The sequence below is a fragment of the Molothrus ater genome, chromosome 7, assembly GCF_012460135.2.
Source record: "Molothrus ater isolate BHLD 08-10-18 breed brown headed cowbird chromosome 7, BPBGC_Mater_1.1, whole genome shotgun sequence".
In the NCBI taxonomy this organism is placed as follows: domain Eukaryota; kingdom Metazoa; phylum Chordata; class Aves; order Passeriformes; family Icteridae; genus Molothrus; species Molothrus ater.
Genome location: NC_050484.2, coordinates 36,015,291 through 36,042,480, shown reverse-complemented (window position 1 = coordinate 36,042,480; position 27,190 = coordinate 36,015,291). Strand labels below are relative to the sequence as shown.

The window sequence follows — 27,190 nt, the reverse complement described above, 5'->3', positions numbered from 1 at the left end:
TTGTAGATGCTCATTTATATATTTACGTATTTGTGTATGCAGCTAAACTCATTTGCATGTGTACTCATACACTTTTTAACATTGCAAGTCCAAGTGATTTTGACAAATTTCACCTTGATTTAAAAATAGTACCAAGTCTGAACTCCTTTCTAGACGATTCATCAAGAAAATAGAAATTGCTATAATAAAGAACTTGGGATTCAAAAGAGGGAAAGAGTCAGCACTTCTCAATTTCTTAACTGCTGCTTTTTGTTTTATTCCCTCTTCGTTTAGCTCCAGATACACAGAGAAAAATGAAAGCATCCTGAAAGCTATTTCCAATGCTCTTCCAAAATTTCATTCCTAATACCAGCCTTGGTTCCTGTGCAGGCCCATTTGAAACTGATTGAGCAGTATTATTGCACCTAATAGTTCCAAAAATAAATACAAACAAAAGCCAATGAGAGCCTGTGGTTTCCAACGTTCAAATAACTCTTTAAAAGAATAAGCAGGTCCTTAATGACATAAGAGCATTAAAAAGGAAATAAATGTATCCTGTATCTTTTTATTTGTGAAATCAATGGTAATTCTGATTTCCACTGGGACGGAACAAGAACCAACACACGGACAACCAAACAAAACCAAACCCTCAGACAACCCAACAAGCCTGAAAGAACAAACAGAATTCCCCACTTCCCCAAAGTTTTGACAGGATTTTTGCAAAGGAAGCTCGGCCACTTTCAAAATGTGTGTCCCTGGCCATGAACAGATGAGACTGAACTGCTTTGTGCACGTGGCCTCTTAAGCCCATAGAGAGACACTGGGACATTAGTGGGGCTCCAGATGGGCACGAGGGGCCTCCCACCTGGCCTGCTGCTTTCCACAGGGAACACTGGCTGCTGAGCCACAAACTCATGGTGGGCTCACAGACTCATCTTCCACAGAGAAGGAAGAACCATGAGGAACAGTAGGGAAAAAAAAAATAATAAATCCACTGACAAAGAGAATTAGATGAGCCAGCTGAATCCCAAGGCATTCCACCCTGGAGAGGACTGTGATGATGCCAGGATCTCCAGTGCTTTTGAACAAGGAGGAACACTGATCCCTCCACAGCCCAAGAATGAAAGGACAGCAAGAAAAGTTCAGTTATTGAAGGTATTGCATCATAAAGATTCTCCTCAAACATCCGCCTCCCTAATCCAAATAGAGACCAACTCATTTGTCCACAAAGGAAGGAGGGTATGGCAGCAAACTCCACAGAAACATTATTAAAGTCAGGCCTAAACAGCATCTTCATGCTCAGCACAGCCATGGCAGGTCCTTGCTAATTCCAAACTATCTGCCCAGGAAGCCACTGACCCAGAATACAGCAAAATAATTATTAATTCTGTCCCCAAAGATAAAGAACTGGAAGCAGCAAGTTTTCCTAAAAGCAATCAGCACCCATAAATATCTCAATAAGAGCAGCAAAAAGAGCTTAGGAACCCAAATAAAAGGAAACTGTGTTGCCTTACGGTTACAGCTGTTTGGTAACTCACAATCTTTCCTAGCACAGGTTGAAAGATTCAATTCCTTCAGCTCCTGGAAGGCTGTGACAGCAGCCAGAAGGCCCAAATTAGCCTGAGACCCCTTTGTGCTAAACCTGCAGGAATGCAGGAATTGCCACCCAGAATCCCAGTGCCAGCAGTGCTTCCTTCAGAGGGCCCTTCCCACCCCATCCCACAGCTCTCCCTCCAGCACAGACTGGGCTGCAGGACTGGAGGCCTATGGAAATGAAGGTTTATCAGTAATTTTATCTCTAGGATTTAAAGCAAGAAAAAAAAACCCCTGAATTATTCTGCCCAGCTTCAGAATCCTGTTCAAATTCACTGTGTAACCATATTAAACCAAACCATAGGTACTTAAAGCCCCGAACACAAGGAGATGGTGAAATCCCTGTAATAACTACTGTATCACATCACTGTGGGATGTGGAAGTTGGGGGCAGAGCTGCAGCTCTACAGACACGGGGAATGTAATCCTGCAGCCACTGTAGGCTTCCATGTACAGAGGAAAGCAGATCAATGGGATCTCAGGCTGAGAAAAGCAGCAGTGTCATGAAATAAAATAATGAAATTATGTCCTTCCCTCTTGGACAGGCTTTTGCTGTCCAGCTCCCACCTGTAGTAAACTAAAAGGAGAGTCACATGTTTAAATCGTGGGTGTTTATACACAGATCTGCTGATTTTGGGGATTGACGCTGTCAAGGTTTTGTCCCCACATTTTTAAACCCAAAGTTATTACAAGCAAAAAGAAAACTACCAGCAAACTGTTAGAAAGAGCTACAGTCATGGCTGCTGCCTCCAATTCTCCATCACAACATTGTCCAGTATCAATCCAGCTCTGGTCTTCTCCTGTTCCTTCCACCCCATCAAATTGTGGCTCTCTCAAACTCTTCCCAGCCTGACCCCAGAAGTGCTGCTTCCCACCAGACACGTGGGTACAAACTAGAAATGGGAGACAGCCCAGCATGCCAGGAGAGCTCTTTCTTGTGGGCATCCTTCAGCATGAGGCACAGGGGCACACACTCTCTGCTGGCCACCATTTAACTGGGATGCCCCTCTGGAACACACACTCATGGGCTACTCCATGGTTCTGCACTCAGCGCTTAACAAACCAAAACTAATAAGCCCAAAATAAACCAAAGTACTCCAACCGTCTTTTGGAAATTACAGAGGACATAATTAAGCTCCAGAAATAAGCAGACAACAGCGATTTCAATATAAACATCCTACTTGTGTAGGGGACTGTCTCATCTCAACTTGGTGTTAATGCCCCAACTCCTACTTCTGGATCCTTGCAAACATCTAGAAGGCTTCTCCCAACATTTCCTCGAGTCCAGAATTTAGTTTGACATTTAAAGCCATTACGTTCTAACCTATTTCAGACATCTGAACACGTAAGTTTCCCTGGAACCAGCAGAAAACATGGTCAGGCCAGTCCACCAGCAGCACCTGCCCAACACAGGTGAGCGGGGATGGAGACACTTGGCCTTGCCAGCAGAAAGCCATGGCAAAACACATCCCGACATATATATCTGAACAAACCATTGACCAAATATAGCCGGGCACCACCGATAAACCAGGGGCTGCCACCGAAGCACATCCCAACCCCGCAAACACCAAGTCCAGCTCCTGGACTGTCTATCCCCTGGAAGTTCAGCTCGGGAAAGGGTCTTTGTACAAGTGGTCTTTGTACCTTCACCACCGCAGGGGTTTAATAACTCAAACAATAAGTCAAACAACGGCCTGGAACCTGGGGGGCAACGCCGGGGCTCCGTGTTATCCCGGGAAAACAACACTTTGGGCACTCGGCCGGGGCTCAGCACCCACCGCACCACCCCGAACTTTGCCCGGCGCCCCCGCCACCATCACCCCCCTCCCCTCCCGCTCCGGAGGGGCCCAGAGGAGCATCCCCGGAGCATCCCCCGACAACAAAGCTGGGGCGGGGGGCGCCGGGAAGGGGCCCGGAGTGACAGGCGGTGCCCCCCCGGGGTAAACAGGGGGTAAACACGGGGTAAACAAACAGCCCCCCCCGCCCCGCCGCTCCCCCCCGCACTCACCTCAGGGCCCCCGGGCGCAGGGAGGAAGGCGGAGACGCACACAAAGGGTAATAAAGGGGGAGGAGGAGGAGGGAGCGGCGCTCCGCGGGGCCGCCCCCGAGGGACGGGGGGGGGTCTCGGTGTGTTTGGGGGGGATGTGGAAGAAACTCCCCGGCGGGGCTGCGGGGGGGGCAGCGACTCGGGGCCCCCCGCCCCCGCCTCGGCGCGGCGCTGCTTCGTGTCCCTTCAGCGGCGCGAACAACCGGCCGTCCCGCCGCCGCCCCCCCCCGCGCTCCTCCTCATCGCCGCCGCCGCTGTCGGGAAGGAGGAGGAGGAGGAGGAGGAGAAGGAGGAGGAGGAGGAGGAGGAGGAAGAGGAGGGGAGGCAGCAGCGGCGGCCGCCACCGCGCATGCGCCCCGGGGGAGCTCGGGAGGCCGCGGGGAGGAAGGGGGGGGGGGAAACGGGGGGGGGGGGGGGGGGGGAGACGACGACTTCCCACAGCGCCGCGCGCGCCGCTCCCGGAAACGGATCCGGGACAGGGAGGAAGGAAGTGGATGAGGGGGAGGAAGAAGGGGGGGAAATGGACGGGGAGGAAGTGACGGGAGAGGAGCAGAGGGGAGGGAAGGGAAGGGAGGGGAGCGGGGAGCGCGCGGTGACGTGAGGGGGCGGCGCGCGCGGGGGCCGGTGGGAGCGGGCGCGCGCGCGGGGCGGGTCCCGCCCTCAGGTGAGGGCAGCGCGGGCAGGTGAGGGGGGCGGGCAGAAGGAGAGTCTGTGTCCGCCTCCGCCTGCCGCCTCCGCCGGGAGGGACGTGCCGAGCAGCGGAGGATGCGCCCTCCCGCCCGCCCTTCATCTGCTCGGGCTCCAGCGTCTCTGAGGGAGCCGCGGATGCAGCCTGTGAGGAGGGTAACGGGGCAGCGGTTTCTGAGGGGATGAATGGCTGCCGGGGAGGGGTCTCGGGTGCCGTGCGGGGGTGAGGTGAGGGCTGAGGGGAGCGTGTGAGCGGCGGTGGCCGCTCTCAGGTGATGGAGAAGAGGCGGGAAACGTCGTGAGGGGAGGTGGGGGGCCGGACAATAGCCCAGGACCCTCCAAGCCCTGTAGGACCTCCCTTCATTTCCTTCTGGAACCTCTCAAGGTCCTCCCCACACCCGCCCTCAGCGTCCCCCCAGCCCCTCATGGACCCTCCCAAGATCTTTGTGGCCGCTCCATTCCCTCTTCGGGGTCGTCACAGACTCTCCCAGCCCCGAAAAATCAACCCCCCACTTCCCCATTCCCACTGCCCTTCCCCAAATCCCTCCCCAAATGGACACTCTCTCCCCGACCCCCGTTCCTTTTCAGAGCATTCCCAGACCCTTCTAGCCCCTATAAATCCCTCACCCCAAATCCCTCAGGACCACCCCCAAACCTTTCCCAGGACCACTCCTAAGTCCCCCTCAAGACCTGTAATTCCCCCCCGGATCCCCTCTTAGAGCCTCCCCCAGACCCTCTTGAATCCCCCTCAGAACCCACTCAAACTTCTCAATCATGATCCCCTCCAAGGTCCCCCAATCCCCAAATGTTTCCCCTCAGACCCACTCTGCATCTACCCAAATCTCTTTAGGGACCCCCAGTCCCCTTAGGACCCCTTCAGAGCCAGCTTGTCCAGAGAGATGCTGTGATTATTGTTATAAACAAGAATGGCCAGTTATTCCTGTAAAAACTGAATTCTTGTGTCTTAATGTGTTCCCATGTGCTTGTAGCTTGTTCCAGCTGCAGAAACATAAGGACATTATTTTAAACTCTCTAAAGCATCCTAAAGCCAGTGCTGTTTAGGAGAAGTGTGTAAACATTACTGTTATCAGGAATAAATTTAAAATTATTTCAACGTTTTGGCTTTTCTTTTTTACTAGGAAGATGGACTGCTGCATCTTTATTAGTTAAGAACAGATGTTCATTTCAGTCCTTAAAAATGACCAACATCTAAGCACAGTTTCTGACTGGGATTGTTTGGAAAGGAATGCTATTTAATAAAATGTTTATTTTCTCCAAAGATGAAACCTTCTGCAATGAGCAAGCGAAAGTTGAAGGAGAGCAGTGCAGAAAGTGCTGAGTGCATTTCCCAGGTCAGTTACATCTTTATTCATTATTTTCTTTTCAACTTATGGAACTTTTCCACCCTCTTCATTCATGTCATGGTATTTTTTTTTTGTCCCTTGACCAGTTAGAAAAACTTGTACAGATCCTGGATACAATTGTTAGGGCACTAAATGGCTTTTGTTTCTGTATTTCTTTCAGCTTCCCACCTGTTGCTTACTTCAGGTGTTACAGTAATAATGTAGTAAAAAACTTAAAGGATAGTCTTGTGCTTTTGCAACTGTTTGTGGCCACAGATTTGCATGAATCTATTTTTATCCATTTAGGTTTTTTATCTTCTGGTTTGTAGGGTGAATCAGAACCCAGGTGGCATTTTGGCAGCAGGACAGCAGCTGCCAAATCAGCTTGCAGTTTGTTTGTTTTTTTAAGCCTTTATTCTCCTGTTTTCCCAAAGTTGCTGGTTAAAAACTGCAACACATCTTGTCTTGCAAGGAATTATCCCTGGATCAATGATTTCTTATGTATTTTAATTGCTTTTTCTCCTTTTTATAATATTTATACCATATTCTGCCTCCTGCAACTTTGTTTTTACTTTCAAGACTCTTCTATCTTTGATAACAGTAAACAATTATGTATTATAGAATATTTGCAACACCACAAAAGTGCCTAATTTACTGTTATTTTATTGCTGCAGTAACATTATTGGTAAATTCTGCTGTTTGCAGCCCCAAACATTTTTCCTGTGCTGTGTTACATCTGCAGGTGCAGAAAATCTTACGAGAAAGATTCTGTCACCACTGTGCTGCTGGAAAACTCTTTGGGATGGAGCAGCAGTACAGGTGAGTGAGCAGCTCCAGGGTTCAGGGATTCCTAATTTCACTGCAGCAGTGAAATAGTCTGCTGAAGTCAGAATTTTCTGCCTCTCTCTTTTACTAAGTGATGCAGGTTTAAATGACTTCTAGCAATTATTTGCCTGAGATTTTGACAGTTTTTATTCAGCTGTTCCCTTCTGGTTTTGTCAGGCTCTGAGTTTTGGATTTCTCGTCCTTGTTTTGCATCTCTCATTCATGAAGCACTTTTCTTTTTGATGCTCTCACTGCATGTCCTAAGACTTTGTGTAATGGCCTGGAAAAGCAAGAAGTTGAATTCTCTTGCTGTGATAGTTAATTTTTACTTCAGATTTTCTCCTGCTTGTTGGTGAACTGTGTTAGAAGTAAATCTTAAAATTCCTGTGCCAACATTGTGTTTGTTGAAGCAGAAAGCCATATTTAAACCTACTTCTGGAGCCATCCAGAGGGGGAATTTAGGGCTAGGAAGAAGAGATTTAGTGGGACAATGGCACTGTCCCAGTACTGATCATTTTACAGATGCAGGTCAAATTCTGCAGATAACAAACATGTATTTAAAGAACTTGTTTTAAACAATTAATTTTTCTAAGGCTGACTTAAATGAAGTGGAATCACCTGATGTGAGCATGAGTTTTCATTACAAGAGGGACAAAACCATGTATTAAAACAGTGCTGTACCTGCAGAGCTCACACAGGCATTTTATTGCTCTTGGGAGGAAATGTATTTCTGTGATGCCAGTTTTACAAAACAAGCCTCCCCCATTTATACTGGAATTCTGAAAAGCAGTTTCCAGGCTGTGTCCTACTCAGTGTGCCGCTGGTAGGGAATTATCCTGCAGGGAAAGCACAATGAGCCCCTCAGCTCTGATTTTCCCTTCCCAGGATGTGCCAGGGCTCCTGGCTGGGGCTGCCTCTCAAACAGGGGCCAAACCCACAGGTGCTGGCTGACTCCCTCAGCCCTGCAGAAGCAGCAGCAGGGTGTCAGTATCCCATTCCAATACTCCACATTATTGCTGGGGAAGATTGCAGGTGTCATTGGCTGCTGTAAGCACTGTAAATGTGGTTTGAGGTGATGAGTCTCTCTGCAGGTAATTTACAGCCGGGGAGGAGCTGTGGTAGCACAGAAAGCAATCTGTTTCTGAAAGAAAGAAATAATTCTTGAGGTCTGTCCTCTCACGGCAGAGAACTGCAGAACTTTATGAATTAGTGATACTCTCAACTTCAGCATGTTTTAATATTTTAAAGTATTTTAAGAGCTCTGATCACTCAGCCCTTTGTACTTTATTGTATTCCATTTTGCATGCCCTGAGTGTTGGCTCTCAGAGCGAGCTGAACTGGATGGAGTTTTATCCTTTGGATTTTCCCTGGCTTTGGGGGATGTTGTCAGCTTTGAGGATTTCAGCCCGTTTCTGTTTTCTACCCAGGCACTTGCTGGAGCTGCTGAAAAGAACCACGGTGCACGGGGAGAGCAATTCCGCCCTCGTCATCGGCCCCCGGGGATCCGGGAAAACCGCGGTAGGAGCAGCTCCTGGAGCTCTGTGTGGGTCCAGCACAGCCTCACTGAGCTCCTGGGAGCCTTTGCAGCTCTGCCTGGTTTTACAGAGAGAATTGCTAATGATTTGGATAGAGATGCAAAACGTTCCAGGACTTTCTGTGGAAATTCTGTTCAGCAGCAGAATGAAGAAATCTGCTCCTAACACTTGGCTTTGCAATTAAAGCCATGTTCTGATTACTCTTTAATGAACTTGGTTTTGGGTCCTCCTCATAAAAATGATGAAAAGGCATCCAAAAGCTCTAAAAGGAGTAGTCTGAGGGGTGGGTTTTTGTTTCTCCATAGCTGTGTGTATGCAGGGAATGGGCAGGATTATTGCTACCTGTCATAGAGCAGGATATTTTTGGCTGTTATGGTTTGTAAGTGTAGGGTTTGTATTTTAGGGGAATTCCCCTTAGCTGAGGCACATGAAAGGATGACTTGTAACTCAAGTGCTTAATACTTCAACATTATTCAGACACTCAAGTCTTTAATGTTTACAGTAAATGATGTGATGAAAATTTGTGGTCCTTTCAGACAGAATGTAAGTTAGCAAAATCCCCTATGCAGATTGAATTACTTCCTTTTTATATATCAAGTGAAAGATGCTGGAGTAAAGAAAATCATGTCTGTGTATATTTATATATATTTATACTTGCACAATATATATATTTATACTTATTTTTATATATATATCTATTGGTGGGAGCTACAAATCCTCCTCTGAAGAAGCCAAAGCAAATAGTAGCTTTTTAATTTTTAAATTTGACATTTCCACCACTTACAGATATTTTATACAAGTTTTTACTAGTAGTAAGTTCTTGCTGGACAGCAAATTTGGGAGTTTTATAAGCAGCAGTTGTTGTAATCGTGTGCAGCTTTAATTTTTGATTCCAGAAGAGAAGAATAAGCAGAGTTTCTTTTAAGATTTAAAGCAGAGAGAGTTTCTTTCTACAGCAGCCAAAGAAGCCATGAAGCTGAATATGGCACCAACTCAAGAGTCAAATTCCCTCACATCTCAAATTCATAAAGCTTTTTGATTAAGGCAAAACCCCCAGATATTACTCCAAAAATAAGTGACTGAAATACCAGAGTTATTTTCCTTTCCCTCCCAGTTCAGCAGAATGAGCAAATGTAATGCCACAGTCATGGCTGGTGAATGCAAGGTTGTCATTTAGTGTTTCAGTCTGGAAATTACTCAAACATGTTCCCTAATGAAACCTCACATACTGTTTCCTACCCTATAATTGCACCTTCCTTGCTGATAAAAAATTCATCTTCTCACAGAAATTCTGTGTTTTTTCTTTCCTAGTTATTAAATCATGTCTTAAAAGACCTCAGGGAAATGGAACAAGTGAGAGAGAACCTCTTGGAAGTCCATCTGAACGGCAAGTAAAACATCATTGATCCAGGCTTCTGTTGTGTTCAGTTCTGTGTTTTGTATGTACTGAGTGAAATTCTTGCTTTCAGCAATTTAGTCCAGCCTAAATCATGGACATGTTTGTCTGTGAGCTCCAAAGTGCCTCTCTGTGCATTTCTTTATATGGAGGGAACTTCTGTGCTCTTAGTGACAGCATGAATCACTTGTCAGGTACAGCAAACTCCTGTCCAGCCTGATTTTTGAAAAGGCAAAAGCCTCTGTAAGGCTGGCAGGGGAGAGCAGCTACTGTTAAGTTTCTAGTGGGACTGCAGGACAGCTGCCAGTTCTTGATGAAGAATCCTTTTCTTTCAGGGCTTCTGCAGACAAATGATAAAGTGGCCCTGAAGGAGATCACCAGGCAGCTGCAGCTGGAAAATGTGGTTGGGGACAAAGTTTTTGTGAGTGACTTCACTCAGCCTCCAAAACCCTTTCCTGGGTCTCTGGGGCTGTGTGGGATGGAGCTTGCAGCACCTCTTGGGCTGTGACTGGGCTTCCCTTTGCTGATGGAGCACTACTCATGCATCCTTGGTATTTTTTAAAAACACACCAGCTTGTGCCTTACAGGACAGAAAAAGGGAAGTCTGTCTTAACAAGCCCCAGAAAAACAAACTTAAGTATTCCAAAGTTATTCCAAAGTATTACATATTTAGAGTGTTCCTTAAGTATTAATTATTAATAGTATTTCTTAAGTATTCCAAACTTAAGTATTCCAAAATATTAAGTATTTATAGTATTCCTTAAGTATTTATTATTAATTGTATTCCGAAGAAACTTTGTTCAGAGGTATGGGGAATTTGGAAATCTTGTTTTTAACATTTCGAAACAAAGAATTCAACCAAAAAGCAGGGTCTTTAATATATTATCAACCTTTTTTGGTCTAACCAAAAAGGAAGTCTATCCAGGCTTCCTAGAACTCTCATTTTCCATGGAATTTCTATTAAAATACTTGCTGCTATTTCCCTTTTCCCACAGGTAAACTGGTTTACATGAGTACTGAGGACAGTCCTAAAGAGAGTGACCAAAGGGTTTGAAAATAAATTTCCCTCATTATCTGTAACTCACATCCAGAGGTTAAATTGGCTTTTCTGCCCCCTTTGATAGGGCTTGTGGTCTTGAGTGCATTATTTTCATCTCACACCTGGAGGGCTGCAGGGTGGCAGAATTTGTGGAACTGGCCCAGGGTGGGCACAGCCACTCAGTGTTTTTGTCAGAAGTGTTTGGTGCTTCCATCTGTCCCATCAAGTTGCCAGTGAAACCCTGCACCCTGCTCCCTCTCAGTGGAACACGTTAGGTGCCACTTTTTCCATGTGTGTGGCTGGAAAATGAGGATGCAGCAGCTATTCCAGGAAGGATGGAGCTGCCTGTGAATTTAGCTGATGGCAGGCATTCTCCTGATCGCTCATTTTGGCCTGTCTGGGGCAGTTTGGGGATTTCAGACTGGGAAAAAGTGGATGAATGTAGAGTTAGCCATCATTGTTCTTGTCCTGGAGTTTGGTTATGCAGCATGAAGTACCTCTGGACATTTTTGGAAGGAAGTGGCCTCCATTGCATCTCTGAATTTGCTGTAATTAAACAATTCTGAGAATGACACTGCAAATCTATTCTGAAACGTCTTTATTCTCTGTCCAGGGCAGTTTTGCTGAGAACCTTGCCTTCCTCCTTGAAGCTCTGAGGAAAGGTAAGCACTAAAAACCCCTGTTGTGAAACTCTGGGTCACTTGATTGGAAAGTGGAGGTTTTTCTTCTGCTTTACAGTTGGAATGAAGAAACTTAGCCCAGAAATGTGCGGTGGTTACAAAATAATGTAAAGAATAGTTAATACTGATTACTACCCTGAATATAGTGTGTACACCTGATAATGATATATACACCTGCTGTAAGTTCTAAAGCTTGCATGTGATGTTAGCTGTGAAGGACAGATTCTTTTTATCCAGATTGGTGCTATTAAAAATGTTGTTTTTCAAATAAAATTGGCCAAGTGCAGCCAGAAATGCTGTTTGGCAGAACACTACAAAACCTTCCCAGTTTTTCCATGCATTTTACTTTTTGCTGTTGGAGTTGTAGGAAAGAAGGGCTCAATGAAAAGCTGAAAGGAAATCTGTGCACTTTTAACCCCATTAATAAAGAAAGCTGCAGGAATGGAAGCCTAATGCTGGAGTTGCCCTGCTAACTCTCCACATTTCTCTCAGGAGACCGAAGCAGCAGCTGCCCAATTCTGTTTGTCCTGGATGAGTTTGATCTGTTTGTCCACCACAAGAATCAGACCCTGCTCTACAACCTCTTTGACATCTCCCAGTCTGCACAGACCCCAGTGACAGTTATTGGGCTCACCTGCAGGCAGGTGAGAAATGGCATTTCCTCACTCCAGGCTTTTAGCTGTTTTAAAGGGACTCTTTGCTTTGTTGGAATGACTTCTCCCCCCTGGAACCTTAATTTCCTAAGAGACTTTGCTCAATTATCCATTTTTGTAACTTTTGAATTGGGAAAGGGTATGTAAAAAAAAATTAAAAATTGTGCTGAGAGCAAATTGAAGATGCCCAAAGACTTCAGGCTCACTGCTAAAGGAGCAAACCAACTTTTCTAAGGACACACATTCAATATTAGACCGTGGTTCACTCTTGGGAGGGGCTCCTGAATTTCTTGGTTGGCAGTTGGCAAGGACAGAATTGTAGTAACTGTGTTTAAATCTCTTTTTTTATTTTTTTTAAGAAACCACTTCAGTAGGGTAGTTTCTTAAAAAAAAAGAAAATGAGTTCAGGATTTGTTTTTCTAGCAAAAGTTCACTTTTCAATTTGCTCTGATTTTTTACAATGCCATTATGTTGAATTGTGGGCAGGGTGTGTGAAATAATTCCTGGGGAACACTATGGGAATTGGATCAAACTGCTCCTGTTTTCACAATGAACTGTTGGTGCTGGAGATGGTTGGGTTGTGACAGGAAGAATAATTAAAATTTCTTATCAAAGCCTGATTCTGGGTTTGCCTGGGATCAGGAGATACCCAGCTGGGCAAATTTCTGGAAGTTAATAGAAAAGTTAATTGTTGATTTCATAAATTACAATCTTTCCTTTTGCCTCATCACTGTCCTGAGTCTGGTGTGCTCCTCACCTATTATTTAGAAGCTTTTATCCCCTGTTTGGAGTGTAATTAAGGAGGTGTCTCCAGAGTGACAGCTGCTCTTTCTGAGGGGTTTTTTGTGGCTTTTAAGTGTTTTTTGGGATTTTTAAGCTGTCTTCTCTCAGGCTGACAGAAAGCACGTGGCCTGTCAGCTGCCAGCCCCGGTGTGAGCACACAACTTGTCCAGAGCCCTGATAGGCTGCAAGGTTTGCTTCAGCCTTAAGGAGCTGAAATGTTTCCATCATCTGTGCAGACACTTGGCTGGGTTTCCTAGCAACAAACGGTCCTGTGTGATGTGCAGCATCACGTGGCCTGGGGGGCTTGGTGCCATTGCAAGGCACATCAGTTAAAATCATCAGCAAAGGCCTCGATAGAACAGTTAACTTAGGTTACAACATTTTAAGCCTGAGAATTCAATAGTTCTTTCTTTTTTCAGCTCACTTTACTTCAGTGATTTGTCTGTGCTGTAGCAAAGAAAACACCAAATTTATCTGCTTTTTTAATAACTGGTTTTTTTTTCCCCATCAAGGATATCCTGGAGCTCTTGGAGAAGAGAGTGAAGTCAAGGTTCTCCCACAGACAGATATATTTGATGAATTCCTTTGATTTTAAACAATACATTAAGATATTTAAGAAACAGCTTTCTCTTCCTGCTGAATTTCCCGATGAGTCTTTTGCACAAAAATGGAACAATAATGTTCAGGTACTTCAACCGTTTTATACTTGATTTTAGGGAAAATTCTAAAGTGAGAGCAGTGTGAAGCTGGTTTACTTTATACATATATCCTTTACCAGCAGAAGTGTAAAGCTTTTACCTAAGAATGGCATTTCCTTTCACTGGCTGAGTGTGATATGGAGTAAATTAAGTTATTATTGAGAATCTTTGCTTATTGAAGTCTGGAGGTTAAATTGTCACAGGAAAGACCAGAAAGTTGAGGTTGGACATGAAAATTGTATTGTCAGGTGTAAGCTGAGCTCTTTAAAAAATATATTTACCTGTTATTTTTCCAGTGAGTATGAAATGACTAGAAGTGAGTATGAGATGGTTAAAACATCCCTGTGTTGTTTCTTGCAGCATCTCTCAGAGGATAAAACTGTGCAGGACGTGCTGCAGAACCTCTTCCACCACACCAAGGACCTGCGCTCGCTGCACTTGCTGCTGGTGTGTGTTTGGGTGTTTGGGAAACACCTCCTTGCACGAATTCATGAGCAGCTCTCGTGGTTTTCAGGCCATTTAGCTGAGCTGTGCCTGAAACAGCATTTTACTGAACTTGAGCCAGGGCTGGCTCCTGGCAGGCTCTGTCAGCCTGTGCTGGGTCAGTGAGTGGTACCTCCAGTTCTGTAGCAGTTACTCTGTGAGGATGGACTCTCCCATTCAGATGGGGCTGAGCTTTTGCTATTTCACTTTCTCCAAGCCTTTCCATTTATAAAACAAAAGGTGAAACCCTTTGAAACCTTTTATTTTACTTTGAGATTGTTTTTGGTTCCTGCTGAATCCTGACATCTGCTCATGTTGAAACTTGTTTTTTCTACTTGAACTTCCATCACTACAGAGGAGCTGCAGCTCTCTTGGAGGGTCTTTTTTAAATTTAAGCTGCCTCCCTAATTCTGCTTTGGAATTCAGCTCATAGAAGTGCACTGACACTTTTGCAGAGGATACATAACACTAATTTCAATAACACTAATTGAACCATCCTAAACTATCCCTGTGCTTGTGTCAGTGTGAAAAGCCCCCTGACTGCTGTGCCAGCCCAGATGTGTGACCTCCTGCTCTGGGCTGGCCTGGGCAGGCTCCAGTGCTCCCAGCTCCTCCTGCAGGGCTCAGAGCCACCCTGAGAACCACAGCAGAGCCCTCTGGTGCTGCTCTGGGCACTGCAGTTGGTCACAGGATTGCAGATTGTTCCTAGTGCAGGGCACCCAGATCTGTCCCTGTGGCTGCGCTGGAGGCCAGCAAAGGAGCTGATGGCAGCCAAGGAGTTCCAGGACAAACTGTGGAGGAGAGAAGGGTCTGGAGAGACCTTGGAGCCCTTCCAGGGCCTGAAGGGGCTCCAGGAGAGCTGGAGAGGGACTGGGGACAAGGGATGGAGGGACAGGAGCCAGGGAATGGCTCCCAGTGCCAGAGGGCAGGGATGGATGGGACATTGGGAATTGGGAATTCCCGGCTGGGCTGGGATTGCCAGAGCAGCTGGGGCTGCCCCTGGATCCCTGGCAGTGCCCAAGGCCAGGCTGGACGGGGTTTGGAGCACCTGGGACAGTGGGAGGTGTCCCTGGGACAGTGGGAGGTGTCCCTGGGTACAAAAGCAGGTGCAGGACAGCTGTAGGTCATTCCTGCAGCAGCCTCTGAGGTGCTGATCCATTGACATGGATATAAACAGGTTCAGGAGGGGGCTTTAAGGCTTTATGTCTGGAAAACCTTCCTGGCAAGATGACATTGAAGTGCCAGCTATTTGCAGGGTTTTCAGTGTGAAGCTGTGTGTGTGGGGTTTATCCTGATGCAGGTCGCTCCAGGGGGCTGTGTCCATTCCCAGCAGCAATGCAGTGAGCTCTGTGTGTGTGTGTGTGTGTGTGTGGGGTTTATCCTGATGCAGGTCACTCCAGGGGGCTGTGTCCATTCCCAGCAGCAATGCAGTGAGCTCTGTGTGTGTGTGTGTGTGTGTGTGGGGTTTATCCTGATGCAGGTCACTCCAGGGGGCTGTGTCCATTCCCAGCAGCAATGCAGTGAGCTCTGTGTGTGTTGCAGATGCTGGCCAGCAGCGCAGTGACCGTGCACCACCCTCTGCTGACGGCTGCAGACCTGCAGGAGGCCAGCAGGCAGCACAGCACTGACTCCAAGGCCAACATTGTCCATGGTAAAGCCCAGCTGCTCCCCAGAGCTGCTCTGGAAGCAGGGCAGGTGTCGAGTCCCTCCCTGGGATTCTCCTGGTGGAGGAGATGCAGTGCAGGGAGTGTTCCCTGTGGCTGTGAGCTGCACAGGCATTGCCCAGGGAGCCTGCTCTGAGTTACACCTGCCCGTGGTTCCAGCAATGCCAACTTGGGCATTTCCAGTTCTTGCTTTTTGGTGGGAACAGCCCAATCCTGAACATTTCTGCTTCAAACACACAGTAAACAAATGTTCTCTTATCAATCCTCTCCAGCGTCAAGCTGTGCCAAGGGAAGTATAGGTTGGATTTTAGGAAAAAGCTTTTCACAGAAAGGGTGATAAAGTTCTGGGGAGGTGCTGGAGTCCCCATCCCTGGGTGTGTTTAACACAGCCTGGATGTGGCACTGGGTGCCAGGGTTTGGCTGAGGGGCTGGGGCTGGGTTGGACTCCATGATCTGGAAGGTCTCTTCCAGCCTGCTCATTCTGTGAATTCTCTAAGACTTTGAATTCTGGGATTTCTTTACATAATAAAGATACAGAAGAGCAATGGGTGAGCCCCAGAGCATATAAAAATAGAGGAATAAACAGAGTGGGTGAACTGCCTGTGTTTGTGATGTGCTCAAGGGAAATGGGATTCCTGTCTTTCCCTGCAGGCCTGTCTGTGCTGGAAATCTGCCTCATCATAGCCATGAAACACCTGAATGAGGTCTATGATGGAGAACCCTTCAACTTCCAGATGGTTTACAATGGTGAGAGCAGTGCCTGAGCTTCACAAACCCTACCCCACTCACTTCCTTCTGACTGCCCCTTTTCTCTCCTGCTGCTGCAGAATTCCAGAAGTTCATCCAGAGGAAGGCACATTCTATGTACAACTTTGAGAAGCCAGTTGTCATGAAGGTGAGCCTGAAACACATTTGTTTGTTTGAGTTGTGAAATACTTTGGTTTTAGCTCCCGAGCACAGACTGGGGTGGTCAGACCCAGCCCTAGAAGGGAGCGGGGTGTTTGGGGCAGGAATGCTGTTCCCTTCCAGTGCCCCTTTTCCTCCCCAAGGCCTTTGAGCACCTGCTGCAGCTGGAGCTGGTGCAGCCGCTGGAGCGGCCGTCGGCGCGGGCGCAGCGCGAGTTCCTGCTGATGAAGCTGCTGCTGGACAGCAGCCAGATCATGGACGCGCTGCAGGTGTACCCCAACTGCCCCACCGACGTCAAGCAGTGGGCAGCCTCCTCCCTCAGCTGGCTCTGAGCCCCACCAGCCCTGCTGGGCTGCTGGGGGCTCCAGCACAGGCAGTGGTGACCCACAGGAAGGTGCTCAGATCAATGAGGTTTTGGATCAGGATTCTTTGCTGATCCCATTTGGGATTTTCTAGGGAGAACGGTGCTGGTGCTGCTGTTCCCTCCCAGCAGCCAGAGCTGTGCCTCACTCACTCCCAGGTGCTTTAGCTCAGCTCGGTGCCAACTCCTGCTCTCACACTCAGTTCCCACTTGGAGAAATCCAAGCTCTGGAGTTTCTCCCTGTGCCTGAGGGCTCTGGATCCTGGCTCAGGCCGTGCTGCCCTCCTGGCTCCCTTCTACAGCCCCATCAGGTCACGGCTCACACTGCACTTTTCCAGCTCAAATCTGACTTGACATGGAAAATTTATCCATTTAAATCTTTAATCACAACTGAATTTACTTCATTAAAGGTTTAATCCAACAGGCTTCAGCCGTGAGGGCTGTTTTGTGCCAAATACAAGGTAACATCTTTCCATACCCAAACCCATTTCCATGTTTTGGAGCAAAACCCAAGAGTTTGGCTCAAGAGCTGCTCTAGGACCAGCCCCATGTGTTTATTTTAAAATAAAGTTTTTGAAGAAACATTTGCAAGTCAGAGTAGTCACATTTTTTATTTTCCTGCTGGGGAAGAGGGCAGAGTATACATTTGTATTTGTACAATATTTAACAATCACTTTATTGAGGGCGAGGGGGGGTTGGTTGGTTTTTGGCACCTGCAGAAAAGCAGCAAGTGCCTTTTAACAGTAGTACAACAACCTGTGCCCAAAACACTGACAAATACAAAGAGGAAAGTTAAAGTAATCGCTCACCAAACTTGAGAGGTAACGAAGAGGAGATGGACTGAAAAAAACAAACTGGAGGGAGAAAGCAAAGCAGTCCTGCTGGTTGAGTATCTGAGGTAACAGATGTTCCATCAAGGATGCTACTGGAGTCCTTTTGCCCAGGGATGTGTATTGCAGCTTCCTGTGTTTTGTACCAAGTGTTCCTGATCAACAGAAATGTCTTTACAAGGGTTAAAAAAGCTGGAAAAGAGGAGAGGGGGTGATGACTGATTGTGGATGCTGATGGAAGCAGGACAAGTCTCAGCACTAGGTACAGGTGAGGTTTGAGAACTGCACTGCTGCAGTTCCTGGGTCGTTCCACGCTCAGGGGAGTTTGGGAATACCCCAGGAAGGGCAGTGCTGGTTCAGCCCCCTCCAGCAGCTCTGGGACATGGGCCAGGAACTTGTCACCCTCAGCAGTCACAGCTGGTGAGGCCAGGCAGGAAGGGACCCAGGGCACTGCCCAAACAACGCCAGAATCCTCCCAGGCACCCCTGGCTCCTGCCCTTGCTGCTCCCAGCTTACTCACTGAATGCTCTGAAGCGAAGCAGGAATTCATTCCCCAGCCCTGGAGCACAGCAGCTCGGGGAGGTCACTCTGAGCCCCTGAAAGCTGTGGGGAGGAGCAGCCTTTGCTCAGGGACGCTACATGATGCTGGGAATCCCAGGGAGCTGGGAGTGGAACACAGCAGGGATCTCCCAAAAGGAGGAGCCAGCCCCGAGCCCGCAGCAGCTCCTTGGGAAGGCTCACACACAAGGAGGGACTTGGATACAGCTTCGGTTTTTGCACGGGATTTCCAAGAGCACAAATGAAAGCAGGCCGTGGCTCTGGCTCTGCCAGGGAAGGGCCAAAAGCCCCGAGGAGTCCGTGGTTGGGATTTGTTCAGAACTCCAGTCCTGCCCTGCTCTGTGTGAAGTTTAACTACAAGTGGAGCACGAATGGAAGCCAAAGGGAAGTGTCCAGCCAGGAGGACCCCACAAACTGGATTTCCTTCCCTTTTCCAAGGGCCCCTTGGAGCAGGATCCTTGGGCACAGCTGCAATCGGCAGTGCCACAGCCCTGGCTGGAACATCAGCCCTTCCTTCCTCCCTGCCTGCCCAGAGCTGGCTCTGCTTTGTCCATCACATCCCTCTGCTCCCAGGGCTGCAGTTCCCAGATCCAGGCTCCAGCCAGCCTTCAGGAGCTGCTTTCCAGGGACACTGGGTGTGGACACGCAGAGACAAGGACACACAGCACAGCACGGGCCGCTGCCAGCTCTGCTCCAGGGGCTCACAGCGTTTATTTCCCTTGGAATTTGGTGGGAAGGATCCAATCAATGCAGTGGGACAGCATTTGGGAGAAGCGCTTTGGCACCCAGCTACCAGTCACTGTAATTCCAGCACAAGGCTTGACATCCTGACCTCCAGTGCTGGAGTTGTGAATTCCCATGTTTTTCCTCGTTTTCTGTGAGTCTGCGCTCTGGCCATTGAAATTCCTTTCGTTACCTCGGAATGGTCATTGCATATATTGTGAGCAGAACTAGGTTATCCCTGAAATTTGTAACATTTAGGATCTGCAATCTGTGGCTAGAACTTGGTGAGTGACTCCAGGCTCAACCTGTGACTCCCCTCCCATGGCACCGAGCTTTGAGTGGAGGGAAGCTGCAAATCTCCAAGCAGAGGGTGAGAAATTGGGGGAACTGAGCTTCCTGAGGTGATCCTGAAACAGCGACACAGCCCCCAATGCCTGGCGGGACAGGGAACGCGCGGCGACCTCGGCACAAACATAAATAGGAAAAAGACTCTTTTTCAAAGAAAAAAAAACAATAAGAATTCAGAGCTTTCCAGTGTCACAGCTCAGAGAAAATTAAAAAAAAAAAAAAAGAAAAGTCATGCTTAAGGTTTCAAATATTCCTCAGACACAGCAAACCTAAATAGTATTCAGTTAAATAAATGGATGAGATACTCTGGGAAATGGAGGGAAAAGCTTTCAACTAAAAGAGGAAGGAAAATTTTCTTTCAATAAACAGCACTTTTTCTTTTTTATACACAACAAGCGAGTACAAGAAAAGGCTAAAAACACGGCTCTAGGAATGGCCACTTCCTGGGGGCATGAAGCTTTCCCCTTCTTAAATAACACAGGGAATTGGGAATACATCATTTACAAAACACGGAGCGGTTTATTATTCCAATTAGTGTTGTCAATCATAATTTAGCGAGGTGGAACTGAGGTATACCTGGTTGAGGGAGGTTAAGTAATACTTGGAAGCCTCTTTGCTCTATCCCATTGATTACTCTTGTTTCTGTACACGGAACAGCAGCACACGGAACATTCACAAGCTGTGTCGTAGTCGCATTACAATAGTCATTTTAAAAACAACAACGAATGCAATAAAAACAAGTTACCCTTTTTTTTTTTGTTGTTTTTAAATCTGAAATGAAATGTTTTTGATTTAAAAAAAATAACAGTAGTTCATTTAAAGGAATTAGTCTCTTCTGACAGGGATTAAGAAATCGGATGTCAGTGTTTAAAATGCTCATTAGCCTGTTCAGGTCCGGATTCTTCATCGTAAGTTCCTTATCAGCACGTGAGGGGTTCTCAGTCACGTCCTTCAGGTGTAAGCAGGGAATGCAGAAAGTCTCATGGATCCACGTTGGGGAGGAGGAGGAGGAGGAGGAGGGGGAAAACAAAGGATAAACACCTCTTGGTGATGTTCCAGAGAGACTTACCATCCGTTCTTGCCACCCGGAACAGCAGTGACGCCAGCAGTCCGTGCGCTGTAGCAGCTCCAGTGAAGAGTCCTGTGGTCACTTCCATGACCAGTGCAACTATCATAGACTGGATTCTTTGGGAGGAAAGTCAACGTTTGTCACCATTGTGACCACAGTCACGATGTCCTCTGTTGTTATAATGTTAGTGAGTTTTTGCATCTGGATGATCCTCTCCTCCACGCAGCCCGCCGACAGCCGCGCCTCGGCGTCGTGATCCCAGCACTCCTCGATGGTCTCGCACAGCATCGCCATTCCCTGCGGAAAGCAGCCAGGGAAACAGCTCCCATCAAAAAGGGCACTGCAGGGGACACCTGCCAGGTGGGAGCCTTTGTGTCCCACAGGATGTGGGGTGGGGTTGGTGTGAACCTGGAGCGTCCCGTGGGGCCTCAGCTCTGCTTTGCTCTGCGCTATTGAACAAAAACTGCAGGGGGCAAATCCTTCCCTGCACTGCTGGAGCCTCCCAGTGTTTTAAAAAGGTGAATCCCTCAGACACCAATTGGGACTTCACTACAAAGTAACTCCAGGACCTCTTCCATCAAAAAACAAAAAATCCCTCACTTTCTAGTACTGAAGAAGGAGCAGTCTAAGATGAGAAATGTTTACAGCCCATTTAACTCCTACTGGAATTATGAAACCCCTCCCAAACCCCAGTGTGATGGACACAACACGGCATGGACAGAACACGAGATTCAAAGTCGGTTGGGTCACACTTACAGAATGTTTCTGCCAACACTCCCTTAGGACAGGCCTCTTCTTTTTGTGCACCACAACTTCCTGCATGTCCTCCAGGGAGGGGTGCTGGCCGATCTCCTCCTCGAAAGGCAGCATGTACTCATCCACGGGGCCTGCAGAGGGAAACACCAGTTAAACAGGAAAGGGAAAAGGGAAAGTGCAGCCATGGTATTTTCTGAAAAATCCCTTTGCCAGGATTTTTCTCCTGAGAAGCTGAGAGGCCTCAGAGGAAAAGAAAAACAATAATTATCTGCTGCTGTGGAATGCAACAGGTGCATCTTGGATTGGTCCATGTAGGTTGTTTCTAATTAATGGCCAATCACAGTCAGCTGGCTCGGGCTCTCAGAGTTGTGAGCTTTTGTTATCATTCCATTGTTCTTCTATTCTTAGCTGGCCTTCTGATGAAAGGATTCTTTTAGTATAGTTTTAATATATCATTTTAATATAATATATATCATGAAACAATTAATCAGCCTTTTGAAACACGGATCAGATTCTCGTCTCTTCCCTCCTGCTGGGACCCCTGTGACAGCCCCAGAGGAAAGGGAAGATTGCCATGTTGGCAGTGCAGGCCATAACCAAAGCCAGAGTGGTGAGTGTTGGCAGGGGCTCCCCGCCCGCCGGGGGCTGCAGCAGGCGGGGCAGGGCCAGGGCAGGCGGCTCACTCACCGTCGGCGGCCGTGCAGCGCGAGGCCAGCTCCCAGAGCACCAGCCCCATGGCGTACATGTCGATCCTCAGGAACGCGTCCCTCTGGAAGTTGATAGCACCTTCGAGCACCTCGGGAGCCATGTACCTGCGGGTGCCCACCTGCAGGGGCACAGAACACCCAAGGTTGTGCCCACAGTCATCCCCAGCACGGGCGCCACCCTGCCTGCTGCCACACGAAACCCCTGCTTTGGCCCAGCCTAAACGCGGCTCTGGTTGCTGCTGCCTTAGGATGGAACAACCTCAGGGTGGAACAACAATTTCCATCTGCTCTGGGGAGCCCTGACCCCCAGGCAGCACTGCCTCTGACCCCCACGGAGCCCTGACCCCCAGGGCAGCACTGCCTCTGACCCCCAGGGCAGCACTGCCTCTGACCCTCATTCATGGAGAAAGTTTCCTGGACTTCAAGATTGACCAGAATCCACAAAAGTGTGAAATAGATTGTAGAGAGCAGTGTAGGTGTGTCACTTGGTGAGAAATTTTGGGTTTGGGATTTTTAGTGTGTTGTGGATGGAAGCAAGATGGAGGGCACAGGGTGTCATCCTGGGTTTCTTCTTCATGCTTCTTCTTCCTCTTTCTCCATGGGTTTGGGTGGCATTTTGTAATTGGGCAGAAAAGTCCCCATTGTGGGCTCTGTGGGATCAGTTATTGGGTTAAAAGGCAAAATAATCCAGGTGTCAGCTCTTAATTGGATAGTTTAGTCTATAAAGACCTTGGAACAAGAGATTGTTGCCATTTTGTGCCTTCTAATGAAAAGCTGCTGAACTCCCAGTAGTGAGGCTGTTTTACTGAGTCTGAACATGAAACTACCATCTCAAGTCCAGACCCAGGGAAACCCACAACTAGAATCCCCCACATTAGGACTAAATCTTGGAAGTTGCATCCCTCAGTTTCTGAATAATAAGTAAATAATTAATAAAATATCACAAAAGTTCTTGTCCAAATTGTCCTGTCAGGATAAAAGTGGGGATAGGCCACGCAAAAGAGCCTGAGGGGAGATTCCCATTCACATCCAGGTAACAGCTGGATCATTCCTGGAAATAACTCAGGATTTACCTGTCCATGGGTGTCTCCTGCAGACTTTCCAGCCTCAAACTTTAAAGCTAGACCGAAATCAGCAATACAAGCCGTGAGGTTGTTTTTCAGCAGCACGTTCTTGCTTTTGATGTCCCTTGCAAGTTCAAGAAAAAACCACAAATTAGAGATCTAGAACACGAAATACAGAAAAAACGAAGGAAAAAGGAACAGCAAAAAACAAGAAAATAATAAAGAAACAGATAAGTTAAGCAACAAAATAATAATCATAAAACCTCAGAGTGCCTTTGCAGACCTTGGAACTGTAATTTTGTGCTTGTTGTTAAAATAAATACAGATGTATGACGGATATAGGGATGTATATGGAGATCTGGATATGGATGATGCAGGTTGGATCCAGAGATGGAACGAGAATGTTGCAATCCAAGTGTGCAGCGACTGCAACTTTGTTTAAATAACAGGGGGAAAATGTGCTTGGAGGGGAGATCCAGGAATTCCTGCAGGAGCAAGAGGTGGTGCTGGGCTGCCTGCAGGCCTGCCCTGTGTCCCTGCATTCCCAGGGCAGTACCTGTGGGAGATGGCTGGCTTGTGGCCGTCCTTGAGCCCCGGGATGTCCTCGTGCAGGTAGGCCAGGCCCCGCGCCATGGTCTGGGCGATGTGGCACAGCTCGTTCCACGACACCACGTTTGCCTTCAGGAAATCTGTCAGGGACCCCTGCAGGAAAACAGGCACACACCCAGCTCAGCTCACTCCTCCAGGGAAAACCTGCAATTCCTGCAATTCACATCCGTAGGACCTTTGACTGTCCTTCCTTATGGACCAACAGCAGGTTCAGAGTGAAATACTCTGAATAAACTGAGATGAAATCATTCAACACCACAGTTTCAGAGTGAAACACGCTGAACAAATCCAAAGAGATATTCAGAGTGAAACACACACTCTGAACAATCCAAAGAGAACAAAATTATTCAACAGAAAACTGAATGTATTCTTAATTAATTGTATTTGTGTTTCTTCCTTTTGCTGTCACAATAGAATCTATCTGTATCGCTTCATCTTTATTCTTATCAACCAACAAGGGAACCAAAAATAACCCCCAAAAAATCTCTGCAAGATGGGAGGTTATGTATTTTAGGCAGGTTTAGAGTGGGGATGTTAAAATAGACATATTCTAAAAAGCCAAAAAAAGGCAGAATCAATTTTTGTTTGTCTCCTAAAACAACTCCTCTGTCAGTAAAACCCGATGCCAACTTTCTCAGCTGCCTGCAAACCAACTGCAAGGAATTCACATCCAGCGAAAAGCCAGCAGCAAAGCGAAAGCTGCTCCCCATTTCCTTGCTGCACCGGCCCAGCCCCAGGTGCGTGAGCCTGTGTGGGGCTGCTGTCCCTGGCCAGGCCAGCCCCACCTTCTCGTGGAAGGCAGTGATGAGCCACAGGTCCACGTCGATGCTGGAGCCGCGCTTCTCGGCGCCGATGAACTGCAGGATGTTGTCGTGCTTCATCCCGGGCAGGCTGTAGATCTCGTACTCGTTCTGCCACGACTGCTTGTCCTGCAGGCACAGCAGCACAGGCACAGTTACCCACCAAAAAATGGCACCTCAGGGCTGGCCCTCAGGGGAGGTTGCTCCCTCTCGGGGCTTTGGCTGCTCAGAGTGCCCCTGAGATGTGTCAGAAATTCTCTTTTCCCAGCCCAGTGCTCAAAGAAGGAGCCAGAGCTCCTCAGTTCTCAGTCTCAAGGTTGTTTATTGTTCCTTATCTATAAATTCTTTCTCCTGTCCAGCTGAGCCTGCTCAGCAGGACAGACAGAGGCACTCTGCCCACCCTGGGGCTGTGTTATCTTTTTATACTAAAAACCACCTGTACAATATTTACAATGACTTCCCAATACCCATCACCTGTGTTAGACAGTGAGCTTCTACTCTAAACCAATCCAAAAGTGCCACCATCACAGCAGGAGATGGAGGCCAAAAGAAGAAGAAAGGCTGGACACGCCCAGATTCCTCCATCTTGCCCCCTGAACCCCCATTCTAAAAACCCCAAAAAATCTATTTTTCCACCCCGTGATAAATTCACTATCATTCTACTTAAACTGTCATGGCTTGCTGGATCCTCATACAAGGCTGGTAATTTGCTCCATGGGTCATAACCAAAGTCACAGGTGTGTTGGGCTCTGTGCCAGGGTCCCTGAGCCCCCTGGCAGGGTCCTGGCAGTCCAGGATGAGGGATCTCCTGAATTCTGACAGCTACCAGAGTTTGGGAATGCTCTGTCAGAAAACCCATGGAGTTTCTTGTGAAATAACGAGAGCCTGCAGTGCTGATTCTGCAAGGCAGCCCCTGGATCAGTGTGAGGAACAAATCCCTGCACCTCCAGCAGCAGGGGGTGCTTTAATCAGTGCAAAACCCATCCCAGTATCAGCATCCAGCACCACTCTGTGCTCTCCAAATTCTTCAATCCATTTAATGCGAGCCACGGCTTTGCGAGGGCACTTGCTGGGCAATGAGTGTTGTGGCACTTAATTGAGGCATGGTTAATTGGAACAATCACTCCAGGGTCTGCATTTCAGGGCATTCCTTCTAAGCACAATTTAATTTGATTATTAACTGCCCAAGAGGTGGGTTAGAGCTGCTTAAAACTACGGATGCTGAATATTTTTATGATTAGAAACCCACATTTCACAGGCTTTATGCTTCAGTAATGTGTTTACTGCAGTAAAACACTTATTTTAAATCACTAAATTCTTCCTGTATCTCTTACACCTCAAGGCCATTTCCACTTGGATTTACAGAATTATTGGGCCAAGAAAAGCTGCTTTAATGTGAGGAAAAGCCAGGAGCCCAAGAGTTCTGCTCACCTGGATGGGGAATATTTTGACTGCAACGTATTCATTGAGCAGCTGAGCTTTCCACACACACCCAAATCTCCCCCTGGCCTTGATCTCCAGGAGCTGCAGCGGCTTCAGACCCATCAGGGGAGATGGTGGGGGAGGCCCAGGATCCTGCAATCAGGAGAGACCACTAATTAATGCTGCTTTAATTAATGACATTCATTCACATCATCCCTGAGGGCACTACAGATAGAGGACTGCAGACGGGGAGAGCCTGGGATCACCCGGCCAAACCCCACTGCAAATCCCAAACACCCAGGGACAAAGCCCAGCCCTGCTGCACGGGGTGGGAATGGGACTGTGAGACAGGCCCAGCAGGGATGGGACACACCTGGATAACAGGTGGGACAGCACAGCAGGAACCAGGGAACCACTGAGCACCAGGGAAGGACAGCAGAAATCAGGGAATTACGGAATCAGGTGGGAAAGCACAGCAGAAATTAAGGAATAATATGAGTACTTAGGATAGCACAGCAGAATTTAGGGAATTATGGAATCAGGTGGCAAAGCACAGGAGAAATTGAGGAATAATGTGACCAGGTGGAAAACCAAGGCAGAAATTAAGGAATAATGGAATCAGGGGGAAAGCACAGCAGAAATTAGGGAATAATGTGACCAGGTGGGAAAGCAAGGCAGAAATTAAGGATGAGTCTAATCAGGTGGGAAGAAAGCGCAGCAAAAATTAAGGAATATTGTAACCAGGTGGGAAAGCACAGCAGAAATTAGGGAATAGGTGGTAAAGCAAGGCAGAAATCCATGAATAATGGAACCAAGAGGGGAAGCGCAGCAGAAATTAGGGAATTATGGAATCAGGTGGGAAAGCACAGCAGAAATTATGGAATAATGTGATTACTGAGGATAGCACAGCAGAAATTAGGGAATCATGGAATCAGGTGGGAAAGCAAGGCAGAAATTAAGGAATAATGTGACCAGGTGGGAAAGCAAGGCAGAAATTAGGGAATAATGTGACCAGGTGGGAAAGCAAGGCAGAAATTAAGGATGAGTCTAATCAGGTGGGAAGAAAGCTCAGCAAAAATTAAGGAACATTGTAACCAGGTGGGGAAGCACAGCAGAAATTAAGGACCAAAGATAATCAAGCTTTACTTGTTATATTTTTAAGAGCTGGAATTGCAATGAGCCCCTTGGATGCATTGGAGGTTTCTGTGTTTATCTGAAGCGTGGGGCCTCTGAACCCTGCAGATCCACACCTGGGTCAGCCCCTCCTGCCCCACTTCCCTGCTCCCAGCTTTGCCAGGGAGCTCCTGAATTCCCAGCGCCCAGAAATGAGCTGGAATGCCATTGCAGAGGTGATCTGGTCCTGCCCTGCAGGGTTTGTCCAGCTGGAGGTGAGACAGCTCCCACAGGGCGCTCCATGGACCCACAACCCCACATCCCCATCCCCATATCCCACACTACAGCCTGGGACCATTTCCTTCCTAGGAAAGGGCAGGAACAGTTCATTGTACGCCCTGGATTTTCTGCTTTGCTGTATCACATCATCTGAACAGAACAAGCAGATTCTCAATTTTATTGCCAAAGCTCTGCTTCCTTCTGGGCTGGCCCTTTCCCTCCAGGTGGGATTAGCTTCTCC

General features: G+C 47.6%; 3 protein-coding genes across 7 annotated transcripts in view; 1 reads left to right on the top strand and 2 right to left on the bottom strand.

Annotated features, from left to right (window-relative positions):
* The window catches only part of MBD5 (methyl-CpG binding domain protein 5), a 127,611-nt gene extending 123,632 nt beyond the window's left edge, over positions 1-3,979 (bottom strand). For all 3 annotated transcript variants that reach the window (XM_036386466.1, XM_036386464.1, XM_036386467.1), the window contains exon 1: positions 3,580-3,979. The gene's annotated coding sequence lies outside the window, so the exon portion shown is untranslated. The remainder of the gene's footprint in view (positions 1-3,579) is intronic.
* A 309-nt stretch (positions 3,980-4,288) lies between these two features.
* On the top strand, positions 4,289-17,255 carry ORC4 (origin recognition complex subunit 4). 2 transcript variants are annotated; one of them, XM_036386471.1, is made up of 14 exons: positions 4,289-4,452; positions 5,586-5,657; positions 6,391-6,467; positions 7,901-7,991; positions 9,320-9,395; positions 9,740-9,825; positions 11,057-11,105; positions 11,616-11,767; positions 13,072-13,245; positions 13,618-13,704; positions 15,283-15,391; positions 16,056-16,151; positions 16,232-16,299; positions 16,454-17,255. In XM_036386471.1, the coding sequence occupies exons 1-14, from the start codon at positions 4,384-4,386 to the stop codon at positions 16,640-16,642; spliced, it is 1,395 nt and encodes a 464-aa protein (XP_036242364.1). In that variant the 5' UTR covers positions 4,289-4,383; the 3' UTR covers positions 16,643-17,255. The 2 variants fall into 2 exon arrangements, with proteins under 2 accessions (XP_036242364.1, XP_036242363.1); XM_036386470.1 differs by having other exon boundaries at positions 4,289-4,461.
* Positions 17,256-17,263: 8 nt separating this feature from the next.
* The window catches only part of ACVR2A (activin A receptor type 2A), a 54,475-nt gene continuing 44,548 nt past the window's right edge, over positions 17,264-27,190 (bottom strand). For both annotated transcript variants that reach the window (XM_036386469.2, XM_036386468.2), the window contains 7 exons: positions 25,567-25,710; positions 24,121-24,264; positions 23,283-23,428; positions 22,736-22,850; positions 21,643-21,781; positions 20,956-21,086; positions 17,264-20,496 (listed from right to left, as the gene is read on the bottom strand). In XM_036386469.2, the coding sequence (XP_036242362.1) occupies positions 20,302-20,496; positions 20,956-21,086; positions 21,643-21,781; positions 22,736-22,850; positions 23,283-23,428; positions 24,121-24,264; positions 25,567-25,710 (1,014 nt within the window). In that variant the 3' untranslated portion in view covers positions 17,264-20,301. The remainder of the gene's footprint in view (positions 20,497-20,955; positions 21,087-21,642; positions 21,782-22,735; positions 22,851-23,282; positions 23,429-24,120; positions 24,265-25,566; positions 25,711-27,190) is intronic.

Excerpts from the sequence above, each read along its gene's own strand:
- ORC4 (XM_036386470.1), top strand. The coding sequence starts at position 4,384 with ATGCGCCCTCCCGCCCGCCCTTCATCTGCTCGGGCTCCAGCGTCTCTG. Across the intron at positions 7,992-9,319 it reads GGGGATCCGGGAAAACCGCG|TTATTAAATCATGTCTTAAA; the intron begins GTAGGAGCAGCT and ends TTTCTTTCCTAG. Across the intron at positions 15,392-16,055 it reads CAAGGCCAACATTGTCCATG|GCCTGTCTGTGCTGGAAATC; the intron begins GTAAAGCCCAGC and ends CTTTCCCTGCAG.